Source organism: Pleurodeles waltl, chromosome 7 (assembly GCF_031143425.1).
Source record: "Pleurodeles waltl isolate 20211129_DDA chromosome 7, aPleWal1.hap1.20221129, whole genome shotgun sequence".
NCBI classification, from domain to species: Eukaryota; Metazoa; Chordata; class Amphibia; order Caudata; family Salamandridae; genus Pleurodeles; species Pleurodeles waltl.
The window spans coordinates 703,195,061-703,216,667 of NC_090446.1; the positions used below are offsets into that span (position 1 = coordinate 703,195,061).

The window sequence follows — 21,607 nt, forward strand, 5'->3', positions numbered from 1 at the left end:
ATCCTCCGCCTCATCCTTCAAAAGAAGAAGAAAGACTACACCGCTTAGACCTAAGGAGAGTGCTAAGCTTTTATGTGGACAGAACAAAGGATTTCAGGCTGGAGGATCAGCTCTTCATCGGGTACGTGGGAAAGAGGAGAGGAAAGGCAGTCCACAAGAGAACACTCTCCAGGTGGGTCATTCTTTGCATTAAAATGTGTTACTCTTTAGCAAAGAAAGTACCCCCTGATGGTATAAGAGCTCATTCCACCAGAGCTAAGTCGGCCTCTTCGGCCTTGGCTAGAGGTGTTCCTGTGGTTGACATCTGCAAGGCCGCAACCTGGTCATCCCTCTACACTTTTGCGAAGCATTACTGCTTGGACTCTGAGGTTAGGAGGGATGGCCATTTTGCACGGTCAGTGAGGCAGGATTTCTTGGTTTGACCATTCAGGCACCCACCACCGAGTGCGGTACTGCTTTGGGACTCTATTCAATAGGTGAGGAATCCACAGGTAGTTCTATCCATCAGAAGAACGAGTTACTTACCTTCGGTAACGACTTTTCTGGTGGATACATTAGCTACCTGTGGATTCCTCACGGTCCCACCCGCCTCCCCGTTGCCTGTCTGGTCTAACCAAGTTGTTCTTGGGTGGGCTCCTCTTGGTTTTTGAGGACTTGTACATATACTGTATATATGTGTATGTGTATATATATATATATATATATATATATATATATATATATATATATATATATATATATATATATATATTTTAATTATTGGTGTATTCATTTGTTTAAAAAAAAAAAATTAAGTTCTTGAAATGATGTATTTATTTTGAATGTCATTAAATATTGCTATTTGTTCTTTTATCTCAATGGCCTATTATTCTCAGGTACGTAAAAAATGTTGGTACTGACGTCGGCACGTCGGCGAGGACCTCTTATTGCCTGTATGACGTCAGACGGCGTTGTGTGGGCAATTGTGACGTCCTCGTCGACGTGCAGAAGCTAGGAAGATTATTTCCGTCGAATGCTGGCGCAATGGGAGTATTCAATAGGTGAGGAATCCACAGGTAGCTAATGTATCCACCAGAAAAGTTGTTACCCAAGGTAAGTAACTCGTTCTTTAACCCACAAAGATATTCCATAACAAAGAATTTTATACATTTCTCTTGCAAAGAGCGGGATCATACTATGTAAATATTTAGTGCCAATTACCATAATAAGTGAAATGAAGTAAAGCTTTGCATTCTGACTGTTATATACAATTAGTTATTTAGCTAAAGAATCCAACATTACTGTGAAATATTCATTTGCGGTGATCTAATTGTGAAGTCAGTCAGAATGCAAAACTTTACTTAATTTCACTTATTATGGTAAGTGACACTAAATATTTACATAGTATGATCCCGCTCTTTGCAAGAGAAATGTATAAAATTATTTGTTATGGAATATCTTTGGGGTTTAAAAATAGTATATAGACAATATGCTATATATATCATTACAGCTCTGATGAAGTCTTGGGGTACACCCCTGACGAAACACGTGTTGGCCAGTTTTTAAGGCTATTTACAATTAACAGCTGGAAAATTGCAGAACTGAAGATATGAGCATTCGTTTTTTTTAAATTTGGACAATAAAAATTGAAGAACTGAAGATATAAGTATTCGCTTCTGAAATGTGGATAATAAAGACATGAACATTGACTCATAATGGACCTAATATTGGATGTGTGCCTTATATAAAACAAAATTGTTATCAGTGACCTATCACTGAGTGTTAGGAGTTTAGCATGACCTCCTTTTAAGTGTACCACCAGAACTAATTGATACATAACGATTTTTGACAAGTAGCGCCATACACTCCCCTTATTTGGTCATCCCTTGTTGTTATCACTACTCCCCAGGAAGCAGCATTGGAGTGCCATTGAGAGGGAGGCCTTTGCTGGGGTTTGGTCACTGAAAATGTTGAGACCATACCTGTTTGGTACTCACTTTATAATGTAAACTGACCACAGACCTCTCAGATGGCTCTGTCTGAAAGGAGAGAATCCTAAGGTGGTCCATATCCCTAGAGGTAATGGACTTTGTGGACATGGCCTTTCCAGGTTCTTCACTTAGAAAATGTCTCATCCTCTTTCGTTTGGTGGGGGGCGGGTTGTGTAGAAAATGCCACTTTTGGCATGGTTACTCCCTAACGTTTTGCCTTTTGTTGATGCCAGCTTTGATTGAAAGTATGCTGGGACCCTGTTAACCAGGCCCCAGCACCAGTGTTTTGTCCCTAAAACTGTCCCTTATCTCCACAATTGGCACAGCCGTGGCAACCGGATAAGTCCCTTGTAAAAAGGTCCCCCTGGTACCAAGGGCCCTGTGGCTAGAGAAGGTCTCGAAGGGCCGCAGCATGTATTATGCCACCCTGGGGACCCCTCAGTCAGCACATGCTTCCTGTCTCACAGCTTGTGTGTGCTGGTGGGCATAAAATGACTAAGTACTACCTGTGGCATAGGTAAGTCACCCCTCTAGCAGTCCTTACAGCCCTATGGCAGGGTGCACAACACCACAGGTGAGGGCATAGCTGCAGGAGCACTATGCCCCTACAGTGTCTAAGCAAAATCTTAGACATTGTAAGTGCAGGGTAGCCATAAAGAGTATATGGTCTGGGAGTTTGTCAAACACGAAATCGACAGCTCCATAATGGCCGCACTGAATACTGGGAAGTTTGATAGCAAACTTCTCTGAATAATAAACCCACACTGATACCAGTGTTGGATTCATAAAAAAATGATTTACCCAATTGTCCAGTGCAGGACTGACTGGTCTGTGCTAGTCTGCCACTGAGACGAGTTTCTGACCCCATGGGGTGAGAGCCTTTGTGCTCTGAGGCCAGAAACAAAGCCTGCCCTGGGTGGAGGTGCTTCACACCTCCCCTCCTGCAGGAACTGTAACACCTAGCCGTGAGCCTCAAAGGCTCAGGCTTTGTGTTGGAATGCCCCAGAGCAGTCCAGTTAGTGGACATGCAAGCCCCCCCTCCGGCCACGGGCACAGCCCCCACTTTTGGCGGCATGTCGGGAGAGATAATGAGAAAAACAAGGAGTCATCCCCTCAACCAGGTCCACCCCTAAGGTGACCAGTCCTGAAGTGACCCCCTCCTTAGAAAATCCTCCATCTTGGTTTGGAGGATTTAGCCCAATATGGATAGGAATGTGCCCCCGCCCCCAAAAGGGAGGAGGCAGAAGGAGGGTGTAGCCGCACTAAGGGACAGTAGCCATTGGCTACTGCCCTTTATCCCCAACACACCCCTAAATTTAGTGTTTAGGGGCGACCCTGAACACAGGAAATGAGATTTCCTGATGACCTAGAGAAGAAGGCCTGCTGACCTGAAAGCCCCACAGAGACGAAGGAGAAGACAACTGACTTGGTCCCAGCCCTACCTGCCTGTCTCCAGACTTAAAGAACCTGCAACAGCGATGCATTTAGTGGGACCAGCGATCTCTGCCGACTCAAAGGACTGCCCTGCAGCCCAAAGGACCAAGTAAACTCTTGTGGTCAGTGGCTCTGTCTAAAGAACAAAGAAGAAAATTTTTTTTAAAGGGGTTCCAGCCTCACTCTGGAAGCGTGAGTCCTCAAAACACTGCACCCGACTGCCCCGGTTCGTGTCCAGAAAAACCAGCACTGCTGCGAAGACCCCCAGGCGACTCCCTTGACGTGGACACCCTGAGACACCTCCCTGCACCTCTACACGGACGCCTTCAGAGAGAATTCAGAGAATCCCCCTGACTGACTGCCCATTGTGAGATTTATTGAGAAATGCACTCAGAGTGCATCTTAGAGATGCCCCCTGCATGCCAGCCCAACTGCTAGTGCTAGGCTGACCGGTCTCTGATAGCCTGCCACATCCAGACGGGTTTCTGGCAACAAGGAGTGCCTTTGTGCACTCTGTGACCAGGAACAAAGCCAGTCCTGGGAGGAAGTGGATTCCCACCTCCCCCTGCAGGAACTGTATCACCTGGGCATTTAGGTGTCCAGAGCTGAGGTGACCATTCCTTAGAAAATCCTCCTCCTTGGCATGGAGGATTTAGCCCAGTAGGATAAAGGAGGAGGCACAGGGAGGGTGTAGCCACCCTCAGGGACAGTAGCCATTGGCCTCTGCCCTCTATCCCTAAAAACACCCCTAAATCTAGTATTTACGGGCCACCATGAACCCAGTAAATCTGATTCCTGACGACCTCGCAAGAAGCACTGCTGACCTGAAAACCCAGCAGAGAAGGAGACAACTGTTTTGGCCCCAGCCCTGCTGGCTTGTCTCCAGATTCAAAGAACCTGCAACAGCAAAACATCCAGCGGGCCCAGCGACCTCCGCTGACTCATAAGACTGCCCTGCAAATCCAAAGGACCAAGAAACTCCAGTGGACAGCAGCTTCGTCCAAATCAACAAAGAAGAAACCATCTTTAAAGGGACTCCCACCTCACTCCCGAAGCGTGAGTCCCCACCACTCTGCACCCGATGCCCCCTGCCCGTGTCCAGAGAAACCAACACCTCAGAGAGGACACCCAGGCGACTCCGAAGAGCCACCCTGAGATGACCTCCCTGCACCCCTGTGACGACGCCTGCAGAAAGGATCCAGAGGCTCACCCTGACTGTGACTGCCCGGTTACAAAGAATCCGACGCCTGGAAGAAACACTGCACCCGCAGCCCCCAGGCCCGAGATGAACCAACTACCGGTGCAGGAGTGACCAGCAGGCGGCCCTCATCTTTGCCCAGTCGTTGGCTGGCCCGTGAAGCCCTCCCCCTCCTGTGCCTTGCCTGCATCGCCAGAGTGACCCCCGGGTCCCTCCACTGATTCCAATACAAAACCAGAGGCCTTGTTTGCACACTGCACCTGGCCACCCCTGTGCCGCTGAGGGTGTATTTTGTGTGCCTGTTTTGGACTCTACCAGTGCTCTACAAAAGCCCCTGGTCTGCTCCCCAAGGACGCAGGTACTTACCTGCTAGCAGACTGGAACCATAGCACCCCTAGTCTCCATAGGCGCCTATGTTATTTGAGCCCCTATTTGACCTCTGTACTTGACTGGACCTGTGTTGCTGGGTGTTTGGGGTTAACTTGAACCCCCAACGGTGGGTGACCTTTGCCCCGGAGACTGAACTTGTAAGTGCTTTACTTACCTGAAAAACTAATCAAAATTTACCTCCCCAGGAACTGCTGAATTTTGCACTTTGTAAAAGTGTACAATAGCTTATTGCTATTTTATGCTAAATTGTGTACATTACGGTTTTGATTCAAAGTTCTATATTTACCTATGCCAAGTACCTTACAATTTATGTACTTACTTGAATTCTGAATCTTGTGGTTCTAAAATAAATTAAGAAAATAATATTTCTCTATATAAAAACCTATTGGCCTGGAGTTAAGTCTTTGAGTGTGTGTTCTCATTTATTGCCTGTGTGTGTATAACAAATGCTTAACACTGCCCTCTGGTATTATCGATTATTGCCACTATAAACCTCTAAGGGGAACTCCTGGACTCTGTACACACTATCTCTCACTTTGAAATACTATATACAGAGCCAGCTTCCTTCAACCACTATTGCTGTTACTGCTAGGAGCACTAGGGTAGAAGTGGTAGGAGGCTTGGTGCTCTTTTTAGGACAGGTGCATTGTAGGGAAGTGCCCCTTTTGGCATGGTTACCCTCGCCACCTTTTGCCTGATACTAATCCTGACTTGACTGAGAATGTGCTGGGATCATGCTAACCAGCTCCCAGCACCTGTTTTATTTCCCAAAACTGTACCATTTTCCCCCAATTGACACACCCCTGGCACACAGCTAAGTCCCTTGTGAAAGGTACCCATAGTACCAAGGGCTCTGTGGCCAAGGAAGGTCCCCAAGGGCTGAAGCATGTATTATGCCACCCTAGGGAACACCTCACCAAACACATTCACACTGCAGCTTGTGTGTGCTGGTAGGGACAAAAAGGTAAAGTCTACATGGCATCCCTCCCAGCGTGCCATGCTCACCAACCACTGCTCATGGCTTAGGTAAATCAACCATCTAGCAGGCCTTACAGCCCTAAGGCAAGGTGCACTATACCACATGTAAGAGCATATCTGCATGAGCGCTATGCCCCTACAGTGTCTAAGTCCATTCTTAGATATTGTAAGTGCAGTGTAGCCGTATTTAGTACATAGACTTTGAGTTAGTCATTACAACAATGGTAGATTCACTGTAAGCTGGGAAGTTTGCTATCAAACTTCTGTTCACAATAAACCCACACTGACGCCAGTGTTGGATTTATTGTGCAGTGCACCTAGAGGGCATCTTAGAGATTTGTGGTAGCTAACAGAAGTGTGGTTTCAGTGCTGTATCCTGTACGAAAACCTGTTTGTGTAGGATGCAAGATGTTGTTCGCTTTTAGATATTCTACCAGGTGCCAATTTATTATCTTCTCTAGAATTTTAGTAAACATTCCCCACTCTCCCCAAGAAGCAGCGATATGGCCTATTGCTTCCTGCAACCTTGGGTTTGTTTTAGATTTCTTCAACAGAGGGCACTCTATGGCATGCTTCCATGTGTCCGGGCACTACTTTTGCTTAGAAAAGAGTTAAAAAGTTGATTCAGGGCAGAAAGCATCACTTCCTCCCCTTTCAGTAGAATATCTAGGGGGGCAGGGTCGAAAGGAGAGCCTGACTTGACTGTCTTTCCTACAGCCATAACTTTTTATCTATATGACGAAGATACAAAATAACAGAAATGATTAGGTTAGTCGGGCCAAAAAATTCAATTTGTATCGTTTTGTTCCTCCTAGGCACTAGCAATACATATTACATTGTATCTCTAGTAGGTTGTACTAGTGCTCTGAGGATTTGATCCCACAGTGAAAGTCAATAGATCATGGATAGAAAATAGAAAGATAATGTTAACCTTTTGTAAGGTAGGACCCCTGTTTCAGTGCTTTATGAATAGTCTGTCCTCTCAGCAATGTTAACGTTTCAGGCTACAGAAAGCTCACACCCTGATAAAGAAGTGCCAATTCTGCAAGTTCTGTATTTGTTCCTGATCCCCTTTAGTAACCACAGTCAAATCACTGGGCTCTAAAGATGGCAAACAGTGACTGGCTCCTACCTTTTGGATATGATCATTGGGCACAGTCTTCATTCTTGATGCTGCCTATCTCAATTGGGATTATGCAGGGGCACCTGCAGTGGGCACCAGCAGGACCAATGGCCCCCTGGCTACTTGTCAACAGAAGGGCGTCTGCCATGTGATTTGAACCAATGGGTTGCTGTAACCAAACACCCCAAGGAAGCTGATTACAATTGTTCTAGAATCAATATGGTCTCCTCCAGCTAATGAGATTTTCCTAGACCATGGGTCAGGGTTTAGATTTCTCAAAATGCATTGAAGGCAGATGCTTGCAGCGGGCCTGCCAAGGGCAAGCCAGTCTGTGCCTGAACTGTGCACAGCGCCAGGACCCCTGGAACCAGGACCACCTAGACATACGCCTCCGTTTGCTCCCTGAACACTCAATGCCCAGCGAACACTGTTGCAACGCCACACCCCATTCTACTGTAGGACTGTTCTCCTGCGGTAGAAGAACCCTCTGCATAGGAAGCCCACAGACACTCTAAAAAAGCAGCATACAGACCCCTCGCCACACCAGAAGCAACCCTCCAGCTCCACTGCCTACTCCTCTACATGCACTCTGTCGGCAAGCTCTCCACTGTGTTATCAGACGTCATCGCCCCACGAACACCCGACATTCTTTCTAACTAAGACCTGGCTCAACAACTGCATCCACTCCAAGTGATAGAAAATCATTCACCAGGACTGCACCAACAAGCCAGGTGGAGGAATAGCCATCATCCACAGAGTTTCCACAGTGTACCACCGCTACCAAAAACACCACTACCCTCATGCAACACCTCAGTTTAACGCTCCACATGGATGGCACAAAAATCATCAAAGACATCCTTGCTTGCCAACTCCCGAACTTACACTCCAGTTTCTGCAGCAACATTACAGATTTCATTGCTCCCTTAACCCTGGCATCCCAGGACTACATCTTCCTTGGCGACCTCAACTTTCATGTTAATGGCTCCTAGCAATAGCTTGTGTGGAGGCATAACTCATCTGGACTGACCATTTTATAGTCCACTTCAGCATCTCCAGCCTCCACACGACCACCCCCAAGATGACCAGTACCCCCCCTCCCCCCCACCTACAGCTGGAGCAAAGTCTCAGAGTCCAGCTGGACAGGCACCCTCAATACCTTCCAGCCAGCTACTGCCACCAAGCTGGTGGTAATCAAGAGCTCCAGCACCTGGATCACCAACTTTGACACCATCACCACCATCAAGAGCAACAATTGGAGAAGATTCTCCAAAATTGCCAGCTTGTACACCCAAGAACTCAGATCAGCAAAACGTGACAGCAAAAAGCTGGAGAGGAAATGACGCTCCAGCATGGACACTTCAGACAGGAGGGCCTTCAAGACCTCCCTGAACTGCTACCACAGCTTGCTGAGAGCGACAAAAGACATCCTTAGCTGCATGCATCAAAACCAGCGGCAACAACAGCAAGGAAGTTTTCAAGATCGTCAAGGAATTTTCCAGCCCGGCTGCCAGTGAAAACATTGCACCCTCAAGAGCTGTGCCACTACTTCTAGGACAAGATCACAACCATATAGAGAAACTTTGAACCCCAATCTGCACAGACTTCCTCCACATAGTCGTCTTCACTGCAACAGGCATAAACCAAAGATTCATCACTTGGAGCCTCCTCTCCACTCAGGACTTCACCTCCATCATGAAACCCATTCACTCGGAAGCTCCCACAGACCCGTGTTTTCACCACATCTTCAAGCTCAGAAACCAAAGGATTGGTCACGAACTCTCAGCCCTACTCAACACCTCTATCACCACCCCAACATTTCCCAATGCCTGGAAACACGCTGAAGTTGCACCACTACTCAAAAAACCTTGCCCCGACCCCAACGAACTAAAATAAGTCCACTCAGTCTCCTTGCTCCCATTCCCAGCCAAGGTCCTAGAAAAGGTGTATAGACATGCAACTCATGACACACTTGGAGCAGAACCAGCTACTCAACAACTTCCCATCCAACTTTCACAGCACCAAGACTGTCCTGATCTCAGCGACCGATGACATCCAAACCCTCCTTGATGGAGGAGAAACATCTGATACTCCTCTGCCCCTAGGCAGTTTTCAACATTGGCATTCAAGAAAATGCTCTCAGACGACTCGCCTCCTTTCTCACTGGAAGAAACCAGATGGTCTGCCTACCACCTTTCACCTCATAACTCAAGAATATGGCCTGCAGGGTCACCCTTGCCCCTCATCCCCTCGGTCTTCAACGTATACATGACCTCGCTGACCAACATCGTCTGATCTCACTGCCTCAACATAATGTCGTACGCAGACGACACCCAACTCATCTTCTCACTCCCGATGACTCTACCACCATCAGAACCAACATCCACAAAAGAATGACAATTGTTGACGACTGGATGAAGAACAACTGCCTGAAGCTGAACAGAGACAGGACGGAAGTACTGATCTCCAGTACCAGCAGCAACCCATGGAATGACTCCTGGTGGCCACCAGATCGAAGACCCACCCCCACCAACCACTCCAAAAGTCTCTGGTTCATCATTGATAACAAGATCACAGATCAGCACTGTCTCCTCCGCCTGCTTTCTTATCCTGTGCACGCTATGTAAGATTTGCAAGTTGAGAGACCCCATGACACAAGCCCTCATCGCCAGTCGACTGGAGTAGGGAAACCCTTTCTATATAGTAAGCACCATTCACCTCCTGCAGAGACTTCAACAAACAGAACACTGTAGCCAGACTCATCCTTGACCTCCCCCGATAGCCCCAATCACACCCCACCTCAAGAAACTATACAGACTGACAGGAAAGAAGAGATGCCAATTCAACCTGCTTACCCACGCACACAAGGCCCTACACAACCAAGGCCCCGCCTACATCAACCACAGCCTGAACTTCCACCAACCTGAGAAGATTACGCTCTGCCGCCCTTGCATTTTCCCACACTTCCTGTATCTGCCGAAGCAGAAGTGGAGGACGCTACTTCTCCTATACTGATACAAAAACCTGGAACATCCTCCCCATGCACCTCCAGACCATCATCTCACTTCCAGAATTCAGAAGGACCCTCAATAACTGGGTGTTTGAAAAAGCCTTCCAGGACCCGCAAGTGCCTGGATGTCCCATTGGGTGATTTGCAGCTCTATGTAAATCCTGATTGATTGAATGAAGGCAGCAGCAGCAACGTGTGACAGTTGTGATCAGACAGAGTGTGGGCTATTTGCTGTGGTCCTGCTTAGAGAACGTTGAAGACTGTTCCCAACTAGTAATTTTCAAAAAACGTAATTGTTGTGTTGGGTTAGGTGGCAGTTTAGGGCATATTTACATCAATGGCATTGCATCTCTGGGGAGACTAAGCTGTACATTAATGTTCTAGGGTTAGGGTAGTTAGTCTAGTCTTTTAAAAAATGTATGGAATGCAGGAAATGATTTGGAAAGACCATTACTGTATGACAAACAAACAAGCAAGCACGATAGTATGAGATCGAAGAGGTCAAATTCAGTGTTTGGCCTTGCCAAAGCTGCTGAATCTTTTGATTGTTAAGTAAGACTGGGCTATGGTTGGAATAGACTTTTTTGGATTCTTATGAGTTTACAATTGACCTTTGTTCAGAAAGAAATCCTTCATCTTTGAGATATTTGATCTACGTTGACTTGAAGAAAGAGTACAAATGTTTAAAATATTCTAGAATCGCAGTATATCAGAACTATTTAGTGGAAAATTAATTTCCTGATCAGATTGTTATCTTTAAGCATAGGTTTTAATTTATTTAATAAAGGAGGCTATCAAACTCCCCATCAAATGTGTTTTTCAAAGCTTTGTCATCTGTCCCACAATCACCCAATGCTGAAAGGAGTGATTCACTTCAAATGGTTGATAGTATTTGGATACCTTTTTTTGTATTGTTTTGTAAATTCTTTGTTGAGCCAAGAAGAACTTTCATTATCCCATGTAGGAAGCTGACACTTTATATAGTGGACCAAAAAAAGAGGTACAATGTTTTTAGAGTCCAGGCAGACCCGGTGGTGGTCGGGGTAGAAGGGGGCCTGCAGAAAGATGCTGCAGGTATGGACTTGGTGTTCAGTCTGACTGAGCCAACAAGTGGGCCTGAGTCTCACGAGGCTCGGGGACGTAAGGACACCTGTGGTCATCTTCTCCTCTGTCCAGGACGGAGAGGTGCAGTGGACCGTCAGGTTTCCATCACCAGAGGCAGTCAGAGTAGAGGGGGCCTGCACAAATAGGGTACAGGCGGCAGCTGGCAGTCCGGTACTGCCAGTCCCGAGAGGGGGACCTGCAGAAAGACACTGCAGGTGTGGACTGGGGGTTCAGTCTGAACCAGCAAGTGGGCCTGGACCTCACGAGGCTCAAGGACATAAGAACACCAGTGGTCCTCTTCTCCTTGGTTAATGACAACATAGTGCAGAGGTGCAGTGGACCGTCTGGTTTCTGTCACCAGAGACGGTCACAGTAGAGGGGGCCTGCAGAAAGAGGCTGCAGGTGGCGACTGGCAGTCCAGTCCTGCCATACCCAAGGGTAGGCTCAGCTCCAGAGGGTCTCAAAACTGTGGGCACAGCCAACACCCTCGGACTCTGGCTGCTGGGCTCTGTGCAGAAGTGCTTTGAGGTATCAGGTTGTTGTGGTCAGAGACTGGCCCTGGGTCATGGTGACATGAAAAGAGGGGAAACAAGGCAGTGGGGCCGCTCTCCCGAGTCCCTGATTTCCCTCGATGGTAGTTCTGCTTTGGGGCCGTTGGAGTCTGGAGTGGACCACCAACAAGCCTCCATTGCTGTTAGGGTTTTAATACCCAAGGTATAGGTGCAGAAAGCCTCCTGTGGGATCAGCATCTCGGGACTTCGGTGAAGTGGAGGGTCTGACCTCCTGGGCTCCATACAGTCTTCTCCTGGCTCGTTGATCCTTTTGATGGCACCATGGCCAATGGAACAGAGTACTGGACTTTACTGGCATTGCTTGCAGATGCAGGGAAGCAGCTCATCTGCTCCAAGGGAGATTCTTCTACCCATTTATGAGGTACTGACAGATCTGCAGGTTTCTTGGAAGCTGCCCAATGGCAGGACGAGTCTGTCTCTCCACGAGTGTCGGGGTGCAGCAGGCAGTCTGAGAGGGTTAGCACCAAGTTATTCGTGCTTCTCGGTTCCTGGGTAACCAGTCTTCTTTTGTTCAGTCCTTCTTTTACGTCCAGCAGAGAACTGAGGTCCTGGTATCGGGGGTCCCCTAAATACTCATATTAGGGGTGTTAAGGGGACCCAGGGGTAATATCTGATGGGCTTCTTATCCCTGAGGTCACTACGCCTTCTAAATGACCCCTTCCTTTGAGGAGTGGGCTTCACCCTGTCCCAGAATTCCTAATTCCACCACACACAAGATGGTAGATAATATAATTTTGTGTTTACTTCAGGCTGGTCACCCTAGAGGTGTGTCCAGCCTGCAAGTGTAACACGCCTCCTGCGTAGCTAATTTTCCCCGCTTGTCTATACGCCAGATGGGCCCTGGTCAATGGGATTGGCATCCCCTCTCCTCCTGAGGGAAGCCAGATCTGCATACCAAAGGTGGTGGGCTCGTTGAAGCCTCCTTCCTTGGAATGTAGGTCATCCTGTTGGGAGTGGTGTGTAACACCCCTACCAGAGCAAGCTTTGTTCCTGACCGCCCAAGAGCAAGCGCTCTCACCCTTGGAGGTCAGAAACTTGTCAGTTGGTGGCAGACTAGTGGAAACCAGTCAGCACACCAGCAGTTGGTAGGTTTTTCAGGGGACACCTTAAAGTTGCTCTCTGGGTTCATGTGTTAAATCCATCACTGGAATCAGTGATGGTTTATTGATACGAGATGTTTGATACCAAACATCACTAGTTTCAGTGAAGCCATCATGTAGCTGGGGAAACTCCTATTGAGCAGTGTCCAGCACATGCACTTAAGATGGCTTCCCTGATCACTTACTATGTCCACGTATCGACAGAGAGTTAGTAGGGGCATGTCTGGTCATGCAGTGGTATGTCCTCACCTGAAAAATGATGCACCCTGCTATAGGGCTGATGGTCTGCTGTATGTGTGACTTACAAATATTACAGGCAGTGTTAGGGGACATGGCACTCAATTGTGTGTCAAGTCGTGTTTTTCACTTTTTTAGAGCACCTTGTCACGCAGCCTGCAGTGGCAGTCCTAACGGGTTTGGTGCTGGGTCCCTTAGAGTGGCACAAGTTATACTGCAGCTCCTAGGAACCCTTCCTTCTGTACCTGTGCCCTAGGTACCACTTACTAAGGACTTATAGATGTCCTAAAGGCCTAGCCACTTGGGGATCAAGTGACCAGTTGTCTTGTTTTTGGGGACGCAATACTGGTACTGGGTACCTGGTTAGCAGGGACCCAGTGCACTTCAATCAGAATTGCATCAAAAACCAGGCAAAAAGTGGAGGGACTACTGCAACCAAAACCCAGTTTCCTACATCCCACTATTGAAGGGTAAAGGTTATATCCTTACTGTGGTTGACTCATGAATTTCTGATTTTTAATGTTGTTTGCTTTTTAAAAATGCATCTTGTATCCTAGAAGTTTGCAGAAAGATCAATAGGTTTTACTTATTCTATTGTTAATTTTAATGGATGTCATGTACACTCTGATCTAGTGTATTTTATTTTTCTAATATGTGTACGTTTATGGTTCTCATGAATCTGAATCTCCCATAAGAAATTTGACTTAGTATTTGGATAGATTCTGGTCTAAAAAGGATGTGTAATGGCTAGCCCTTTTTTTAAAAAAAAATGAACGTACTTGGAGATGAATCAGTGTAGTTTTTCCTCATCTGTTTGAGAAAGGGTGTTTGAATAAAAGTTGAATAATAGTTATGTTCTGAAACTTTTGGGGCAATGTTTAAGAGATTCAAACAATTTGACCTGAAATCTGGTAAGTGGTGAGCTATGGAGGAACTAGTAAAATGGTTTCTTCATTTGGAAGGAGAGTAGCATCTGAACACCCTTTTTTGGCATTGACTAGTACTTGTTTTTACCATTTATTCAGACTGAGGAAGAAAATCGTTGTGGAGAAAATAAGAAACCAAAATTGGAAGAAAAGAACTCTTCAAGCCAGAAGACAACCAGTAACAGAGAGTAAGTATCATGCTGAAAACTGACATATTTTGCTCTGCCTTTTGTCCCTCAGACAGTCTGGTGGCTTTCAGATATGACGTGCCAGCTATCAGATGATTCAGTGTCTTCAGATATCTTTGCCTGCTGCTTAAATGGTAACCATGTGTCAACATAATGATAGTAAAGTCAATTTATGAACTTCTTTTGTTAGACTTTTGAGCTGGCAGATTTAAAAAATAGCATTTGCCCTAAGATTACACGAAGTCCTATTGGAAGGGGGCAGGTGGGCTATAGGGCAGAAAAGGCCGTCTTGATGTCTTCTGTGACAGAACTCTTACTCTGCCCAAATAGAAATTTCCACAAGTTCTCAGAGATTGAATAAGGGTAACTGAGTTGGCTTTTGGGACCGTGGCATGAACCACATGCGAAAGGCATATATATATGTATGATATGTAACAGTTAACCAAATGACAATTAGGCCTTTATATGAAGGCTTACCTGTTCTCTAAGTTCAAATGGTTTGGTAGATCCCACTGTGTTCCAAACTTAGTACCCAATAGTTGAGACGCTTCTTTTGCTACTGGTCACAAAAATGTCCATGCTGGGGCACCTAAAATGTAAGAGACTGAAAGCACCCACTGGGACTGGAATCACCAACAGCAGTCCAAAGTCTCACTGGTAGTCAAGGGTTTCTCATCAGATAGATTGGCATCTGGGCTGCACCTTTAAGCTGCTAGATCAAGATCTACTTCTACAATTTGAACTAATCAGACCTCTTCCAGCTGATGAGCCTGAATTCCTCACCTGAGGGTTGAAGATAGGCAGTCTCCAAGCCATACTGGAGCAGTAAAGCAGGTAAGTAGTGACACTCGCTGTGGATGGTCATGGCTGAAATAGACGTAACTTTTTTTGGCGGCGATAAAGCAGTTCCTGAATGTCTCTCTCTTCTCCTGTACATGTCAGGTTTTGATATTTTGTGGGTTCCAAGGGGCTTTGTCCATTGAGCTGTCATAGAGCTTCCAGTGTATCCAATCACCACTTTGCCTGGCAGGTGGAGTGCAGCTCCTTTGGCTAGCAGGCAGGTATGTCTTTCTGTTAACAAGTCAGTTAGCAAGCCATTTACACAGGCTTTGCTGGGCTTGGACCCAGTCTGCGGTAGAAAGACAGCATCACTCCACTCCTGCTCAGAAGAGCTTGCTTCCTTACACAAAGGAGTGTACAAGCCTTGTCAATGCCGAGTCAGCTAAGGTGAACTAAATATTGGCCGGAAAGATCATCACTTGTATTCCTTTGGTGACCAAGGCAGCATGCTAGAGCCAGTCCCATTGTCCCCAGTTTTTAAAACTTATGGCCCCTCTAATCTTGGATGGACATTTGGAATTTGTGCCTGATGCTTCTTCTAGTGGTCACACCCAATCTGGTTTGGGCTGCCTCAGGTGCTATTCATATATGCTTTTAAAGTATCTCCTGTTGACAAGGTAGAAGGATGCAACACAGGAAACTGGATAGTACTGTTCCTACCCACAAGAAACCCGCTTTGGGGAGTAGAGCATGCTGGTTTGTGCACAGGCTAGAATGTCTGGGGTGGTCATTAAAAGAAAAGCAAGAGACACCCACCATCTTGCAACAAAGAGCTACAGTAAATCCAGTGAAATTCAGCACTGCAGTCCAGATGCACATATGTGAACTCATTTGCTCACATCAGGCATCTTTAACCATGCCCCAAACCTGAGGAAGGCTATGACCCCAGTTATAGGGAGGCTAAAATATCATTTACATGGTGAGACTGGCAGTCTAGTTACCAGGGTTCAGGTAAAGACCTGTGCTTCTGACAAGATACCCAGCACCACTGTCAGTCTTAGCATTGCTTGGTTAAAGCAGGCAGTAGTGACTCACATATGAATGACTACTATCTGGATGTCCTGTAACAGCAGAAACCAACTCTGATGTTGACTCGAAACATACTGCAAGAAGGTGAGCCAGTGAGCTTTCAGGATTGTCGAGCTCACTGTTCATAACATACAGGGCTATCCAGAAACTGTTCGAAGGCTGGGTGGCGCAGCTCCACCCATTCATTCAGATGACTTTTGCATGAAAAATACTGACTCTGCTGACGGATACACCTGTGTATTTCTCGTCTTTTGAACATCTCCAGAGGCCAAACTGTATTAGTATCTTATGAAAGCTGTTGCTTCAGCAAGCTCATAGGTACTGCCAGTAGCCTCCATGATGGACCCTCTGGAATTGATGCAGATCTTCAAATAGGTGCTGCCCATGCACACCTTTTTTCTTTCTTTCCATGCTCTTTGACTTTGCCATTTCTACTGACCCCAAATAAAATTCTTTGGTATCTTCAATGTGTGGCAAGGGAAATGTATACCCTGCAAGACATCAGGCTTTAAGTGTGGCACAACTGCAGGAAGCAGATTAGTCACTGACCCACATTTGCCTGTGCTGTTAAGTTTCTGGTCATGACTAGAAGTAGTGCGAAAAACACTCCTTGTTGCATTTAGAGGCAGTCAGGAATGTAATCGGGGAGTGGAAAACCAAACTTTGTGTTGCATAACACAAAAAGCAGATGAGATCTTGCTTAAAACAGACCTGCTTTGATCCAAATCAGGGAGACTCTCCTGCCCCATGCCATCTGTTACATCAATGTCTAGTTCACACAATAAACTCAAAGGCCAAGCAGGGCTAAATTCCCTCTAACAGCTGCTGTGGAAGTAACAAATTGCAACATTCCAAGGATGCGACTTTATAATTGTTGTCTATCTCAGAGTCCATCCTGAAGCCGGTCTTGGCATGCCCCAAGTTTCCAAGGCTGTCATTGATCCTACAGTCACAAGAGATCTTTAAAACAGCTAGGTTGAATATTTTTAAGGTGATTTAGGCTCCATCTGGTGTTCCTTCACGTTCCCTGATGCTAGCAGGACCCCAGTTGCTTGATAGTCTGTCCTTTGGTGCTGTTTGACCTAGTTGTGCCCTTTCCTGGCATCTTGCTGTTGTTGACTCATGCCTTCACTCCAGCTTCGGAAGCCACACTGGTCCTCATCTCTCAGGCACTGAGCTGGATTTCAGAAGCCCATTTCTGAGCCAAAGTAGATGTCTTCTTACACTAGGCCCATGTTTTGCTGTGCAATAACTAAAGCATGTCCACCAACCTTAGATTATACCCCACCTCTTCTAGACAATACTACCACTGTTTGATGGGTGTCTTGTTCGCCCAAGCTTCAGATGCACTTAAAGGGCACCCCCAGTGTTCCACATTATGATGGAGGAGATGGACAGCATACCCTCACCTCAGATTATACAGATGCTTGAGTATACTTCGATTTACAAAATGCCAATGCCTATAAATGTATCCTGAGATGAAGTTAGTATTCACCAGGACCCCTTCTGAGAAAAGTGCCTTCTTTGTGGTTACTGTCTGCAGAAGTACTAGACCTACAATTTCCACCTACTGAGAGAAAAGTCAAATTATGGAGGGAGATCTTGTAGCCTGTGCTGATAAGTCAGAGCATTTGTTACCATCTAATTGCCCCCTGACACAAGCTGATGGAATCACGTAGAAAGCTCTGTTTGATTCCCATTATAGTTCACACAGTAGCTAAGTGAGACAGGTCCGATCCAGGAGGCCTGGCCGTGCTGATTCTGCACCCTAGCACTGAGAGCTTGGCGATCAAAGCTTTCATGAGTAAGACTCTAGAGCGAAAGAGCAATGACCTTCTGCTAGCTTTGGGAGGCGTGTCAATGACTTGCAGAATAGTTGACAGTAGAGGCCTGCCACTGGAGGTGGTGGTGCCTCCTCTTGGAAGGTAGCCAAATGGGGTTTTAGCTCAGAAACCGAGCTTCAAAGGGGAAGACACCTTTTCAAGAGCAAATGGTAACCACACTTTTTGTTTTGTCTCGCTAGACAGGCTGAGGTAGGGGACAGAGTGAGAAACACTGACTAAATAATTTTTTTCATGAGCGTGTAACCCCCAGGTAGCCACATCATTATGGCGGGCTACAGAGCTCCACACACAAGATTGGTTCAGCCATCTTGGGAGCGGGCAAAAAGGAGCCCTCTGGAATAGCTAGGTGCCACACCTCGCAGGAAGTTGTCAGTAGGTAGGAGGGGACCATGTAGCCCATGGGCTAGTGACTGTGACCACCCCTAATGGCATTTTCTGGGTATAAAAGGACCTTCCCTGACACCTAGAACTCAAGTCTTGCTTGGACTGGAGAAAAATACTGGCCTGCTGACCCTGGACCCAGCAAAGAAGAAGCTGCACCAAAGTTAAGTTCCACCTGCTGCTCCTCTGGCTAGCTAAAATAGGTCTGTACCTGTGATGTCCTGCACAGAATTAGTCCCCTGTGCCCTGCCAGAAGCAGACACTCCCAAGAGTCACTTGGTTGCCTTCTTGTTTGTAGAACGGGGCCACAAAAGCTGAGGAAGCATACTTGGATGAGTTGGTAGTCCGAATCACCAGATTGCCCCTCCTCGTTGCAGCACAGTCCAGGAGACCAAGACCCAAAGCTTGAAAGTTGCACCGGAGTCCGCTGAACACAGGAGGGTTGTTTGTCTGCAGTTTGGTTGCCCAGAAGGAAAATTATCACTACAAGAAGGGAACCACTGGTTTTGTTTTGCCCAGTGGACTTTGAGGGACGCCGACCCTTACAGTGCTTGTTCGCAGTTTAGCTTAGTGTTCCCTGTAAAGTCCATATCTCTTGAACCCTCCCTTGGATATTTTTTGTTTCAGTCTTAATAAAAATAAAAACTATTTCTATAAATTGGAGTTGGATTTCATAAGTTGTGTTTTGTTTATTCTGCAGTAGTGTTCTTCATACTTGTTCCTTTGAAGCCTGACTACTCGAAGTCACAGTTACCCAAGGTTGAGCTAAGATTTGAAATGAAGCCTAGCTGGTCCTGCAAGGGTTGGCAGTGTGTTACATGGTGTTACAACTTTGTTTCCTCACAACTCCTCAGTTTAACACGCTGGCACTGGAAACCAAAAAAACAAATAACCTTCTTGGGAGCCACACTGTACTCGCACTGAGGGAAAAGCTTTCCTAATACAGAAAAGGAGTACAGCCGGTGACACAAGTTCACCTTTATAGGAAGGGGTGAGCTTTAACTGCGAGAACAGTGGGTATACTTGGCATGCTGTCATCATGCATACCTTTAATACCAAATGCCACTCTCCACATGAGACCGCTCCAGGAGTCTGTGCAGAGATACTGGCCACAAGTGACTGCAAGTTGGGAAAATCTGTTTGTTAGAACAGGAAAACTACACAAGGAAATACAGTGGTCGAACAACAACATAATCAAAGTGGGCAGACCAGTCAAGTATCCACCTCCATCAGTGACCATCACAATGGATGCATCCCACATGGGTTGGGGAGCACACATGGGCAGACTGAACATCAGAGACCTGTGGAGCCAGACGAAGGCAATAAAACATACAAACATTTTGGAACTCATGTCAGTGTTCCTAGCTCTCAAAGCCTTCCAATCCCGAATCAAATGGAAAGCGGTACAGATACAAATGGGGAACTCTACAACCATGTTATCTCTAAACAAATGGGGGCACAAGATCACATGGGCCATCCCCCCTAGCACAGAAGATATGGAAATGGTCATGGACACAGCAGAGGAATAAAACACTTGAGGCCATCCTCCTGCACAGAAGCAGACAGACTAACCAGAAGTAACATGTCCCACGAATGGGAACTGAATCAGCAAGTGCTGCAGTGGATATTCAGCAGGTGGGGAACCACACAGGTGGACTTGTTTGCAACACAAGAGAGGCCAAATTGCCAAGACTTAGCGTCCGGGTACTCAAGCTGCTAACCCATGGGAAATACTGTAGGAAGTTGGCTCTGTATGCACTATTTCAAAGTAAGGATTAGTATGCACAGAGTCCAAGGGTTCCCCTTAGAGGTAAGATAGTGGCAAAAAGAGATAATACTATTTTGTGGTAGTGTGGTCGAGCAGTAGGCTTATCAAAGCAGTAGTGTTAAGCATTTGTTGTACACACACAGGCAATAAATGAGAAACACACACTCAAAGACAATTCCAGGCCAATAGGTTTTTGTATAGAAAAATATCTTTTCTTAGTTTATTTTAACAACCACATGTTCAAATTTTACATGTAATACTTCAAATGAAAGGTATTGCAGGTAGGTACTTTAGGAACTTTGAATAATCAAAATAGCATACACAGTTTTCAAATAAATCACATATAGCTATTTTAAAACTAGACACTTGGTGCAATTTTCAACAGTTCCTGGGGGGAATAAGAGTTAGTTACTTTTTGCAGGTAAGTAAACCACCTACGGGGTTCAAGTTTGGATCCAAGGTAGCCCACCGTTGGGGGTTCAGAGGTGCCGGTCAGGTGCAGAGGTCAAAGTGGTGCCCAAAACGCATAGGCTTCAATGGAGAAGGGGGGGGCCCCGGTTCCAGTCTGCCAGCAGGTAAGTACCCGCGTCTTCGGAGGGCAGACCAGGGCGGTTTTGTAGGGCACCGGGGAGGACACAAGTTAGCACAAAGTACACCCTCAGCGGCACGGGGGCGGCAGGGTGCAGTGTGCAAACACGCGTCGGGTTTCCAATAGAAATCAATGGGAGACCAAGGGGTCTCTTCAGCGATGCAGGCAGGCAAGGGGGGGTGCTCCTTGGGGTAGCCACCACCTGGGCAAGGGAGAGGGCCTCCCGGGGGTCACTCCTGCATTGGAGTTCCGATCTTTCAGGTCCTGGGGGCTGCGGGTGCAGAGTCTTTACCAGGCGTCGGGATCTGGGAAGCAGGCAGTCATGGTCAGGGGGAGCCTCGGGATTCCCTCTGCAGGCGTTGCTATGGGGACTCGGGGGGGCAACTCTGGCTACTCACAGTCTCGCAGTCGCCGGGGAGTCCTCTCTGAAGTGTTGTTTCTCCACAAGTCGAGCCGGGGGCGTCGGGTGCAGAGTAGCAAGCCTCACGCTTCCGGCGGGAAACACAGTTGTTTTAAAGTTGCTCCTTTGAAACAAAGTTGCAGTCTTGGGTGAACAGGGCCGCTGTCCTCGGGAGTTTCTTGGTCCTTCTAGAGCAGGGCAGTCCTCTGAGGATTCAGAGGTCGCTGGTCCCTGGGGAAAGCGTCGCTGGAGCAGTGTCTTTAGAAGTGGGGAGACAGGCCGGTAGAGCTGGGGCCAAAGCAGTTGGTGTCTCCGTCTTCTCTGCAGGGTTTTTCAGCTTTGCAGTCCTCTTCTTCTTAGGTTACAGGAATCTGAGTTCCTAGGTTCAGGGGAGCCCCTAAAAACAGAATTTAGGGGTGTGTTTAGGTCTGGGAGGGCAGTAGCCAATGGCTACTAGCCCTGAGGGTGGCTACACCCTCTTTGTGCCTCCTCCCAAGGGGAGGGGGTCACATTCCTATCCCTATTGGGG

At 46.9% G+C, this 21,607-nt stretch overlaps 1 protein-coding gene across 4 annotated transcripts in view; it reads left to right on the forward strand.

Annotated features, from left to right (window-relative positions):
* AFF4 (ALF transcription elongation factor 4) overlaps positions 1-21,607 on the forward strand; it is a 902,368-nt gene that overhangs the window by 527,139 nt on the left and 353,622 nt on the right. For all 4 annotated transcript variants that reach the window (XM_069244725.1, XM_069244727.1, XM_069244726.1 and 1 more), the window contains one exon: positions 14,139-14,227. In XM_069244725.1, the coding sequence (XP_069100826.1) occupies positions 14,139-14,227 (89 nt within the window). The remainder of the gene's footprint in view (positions 1-14,138; positions 14,228-21,607) is intronic.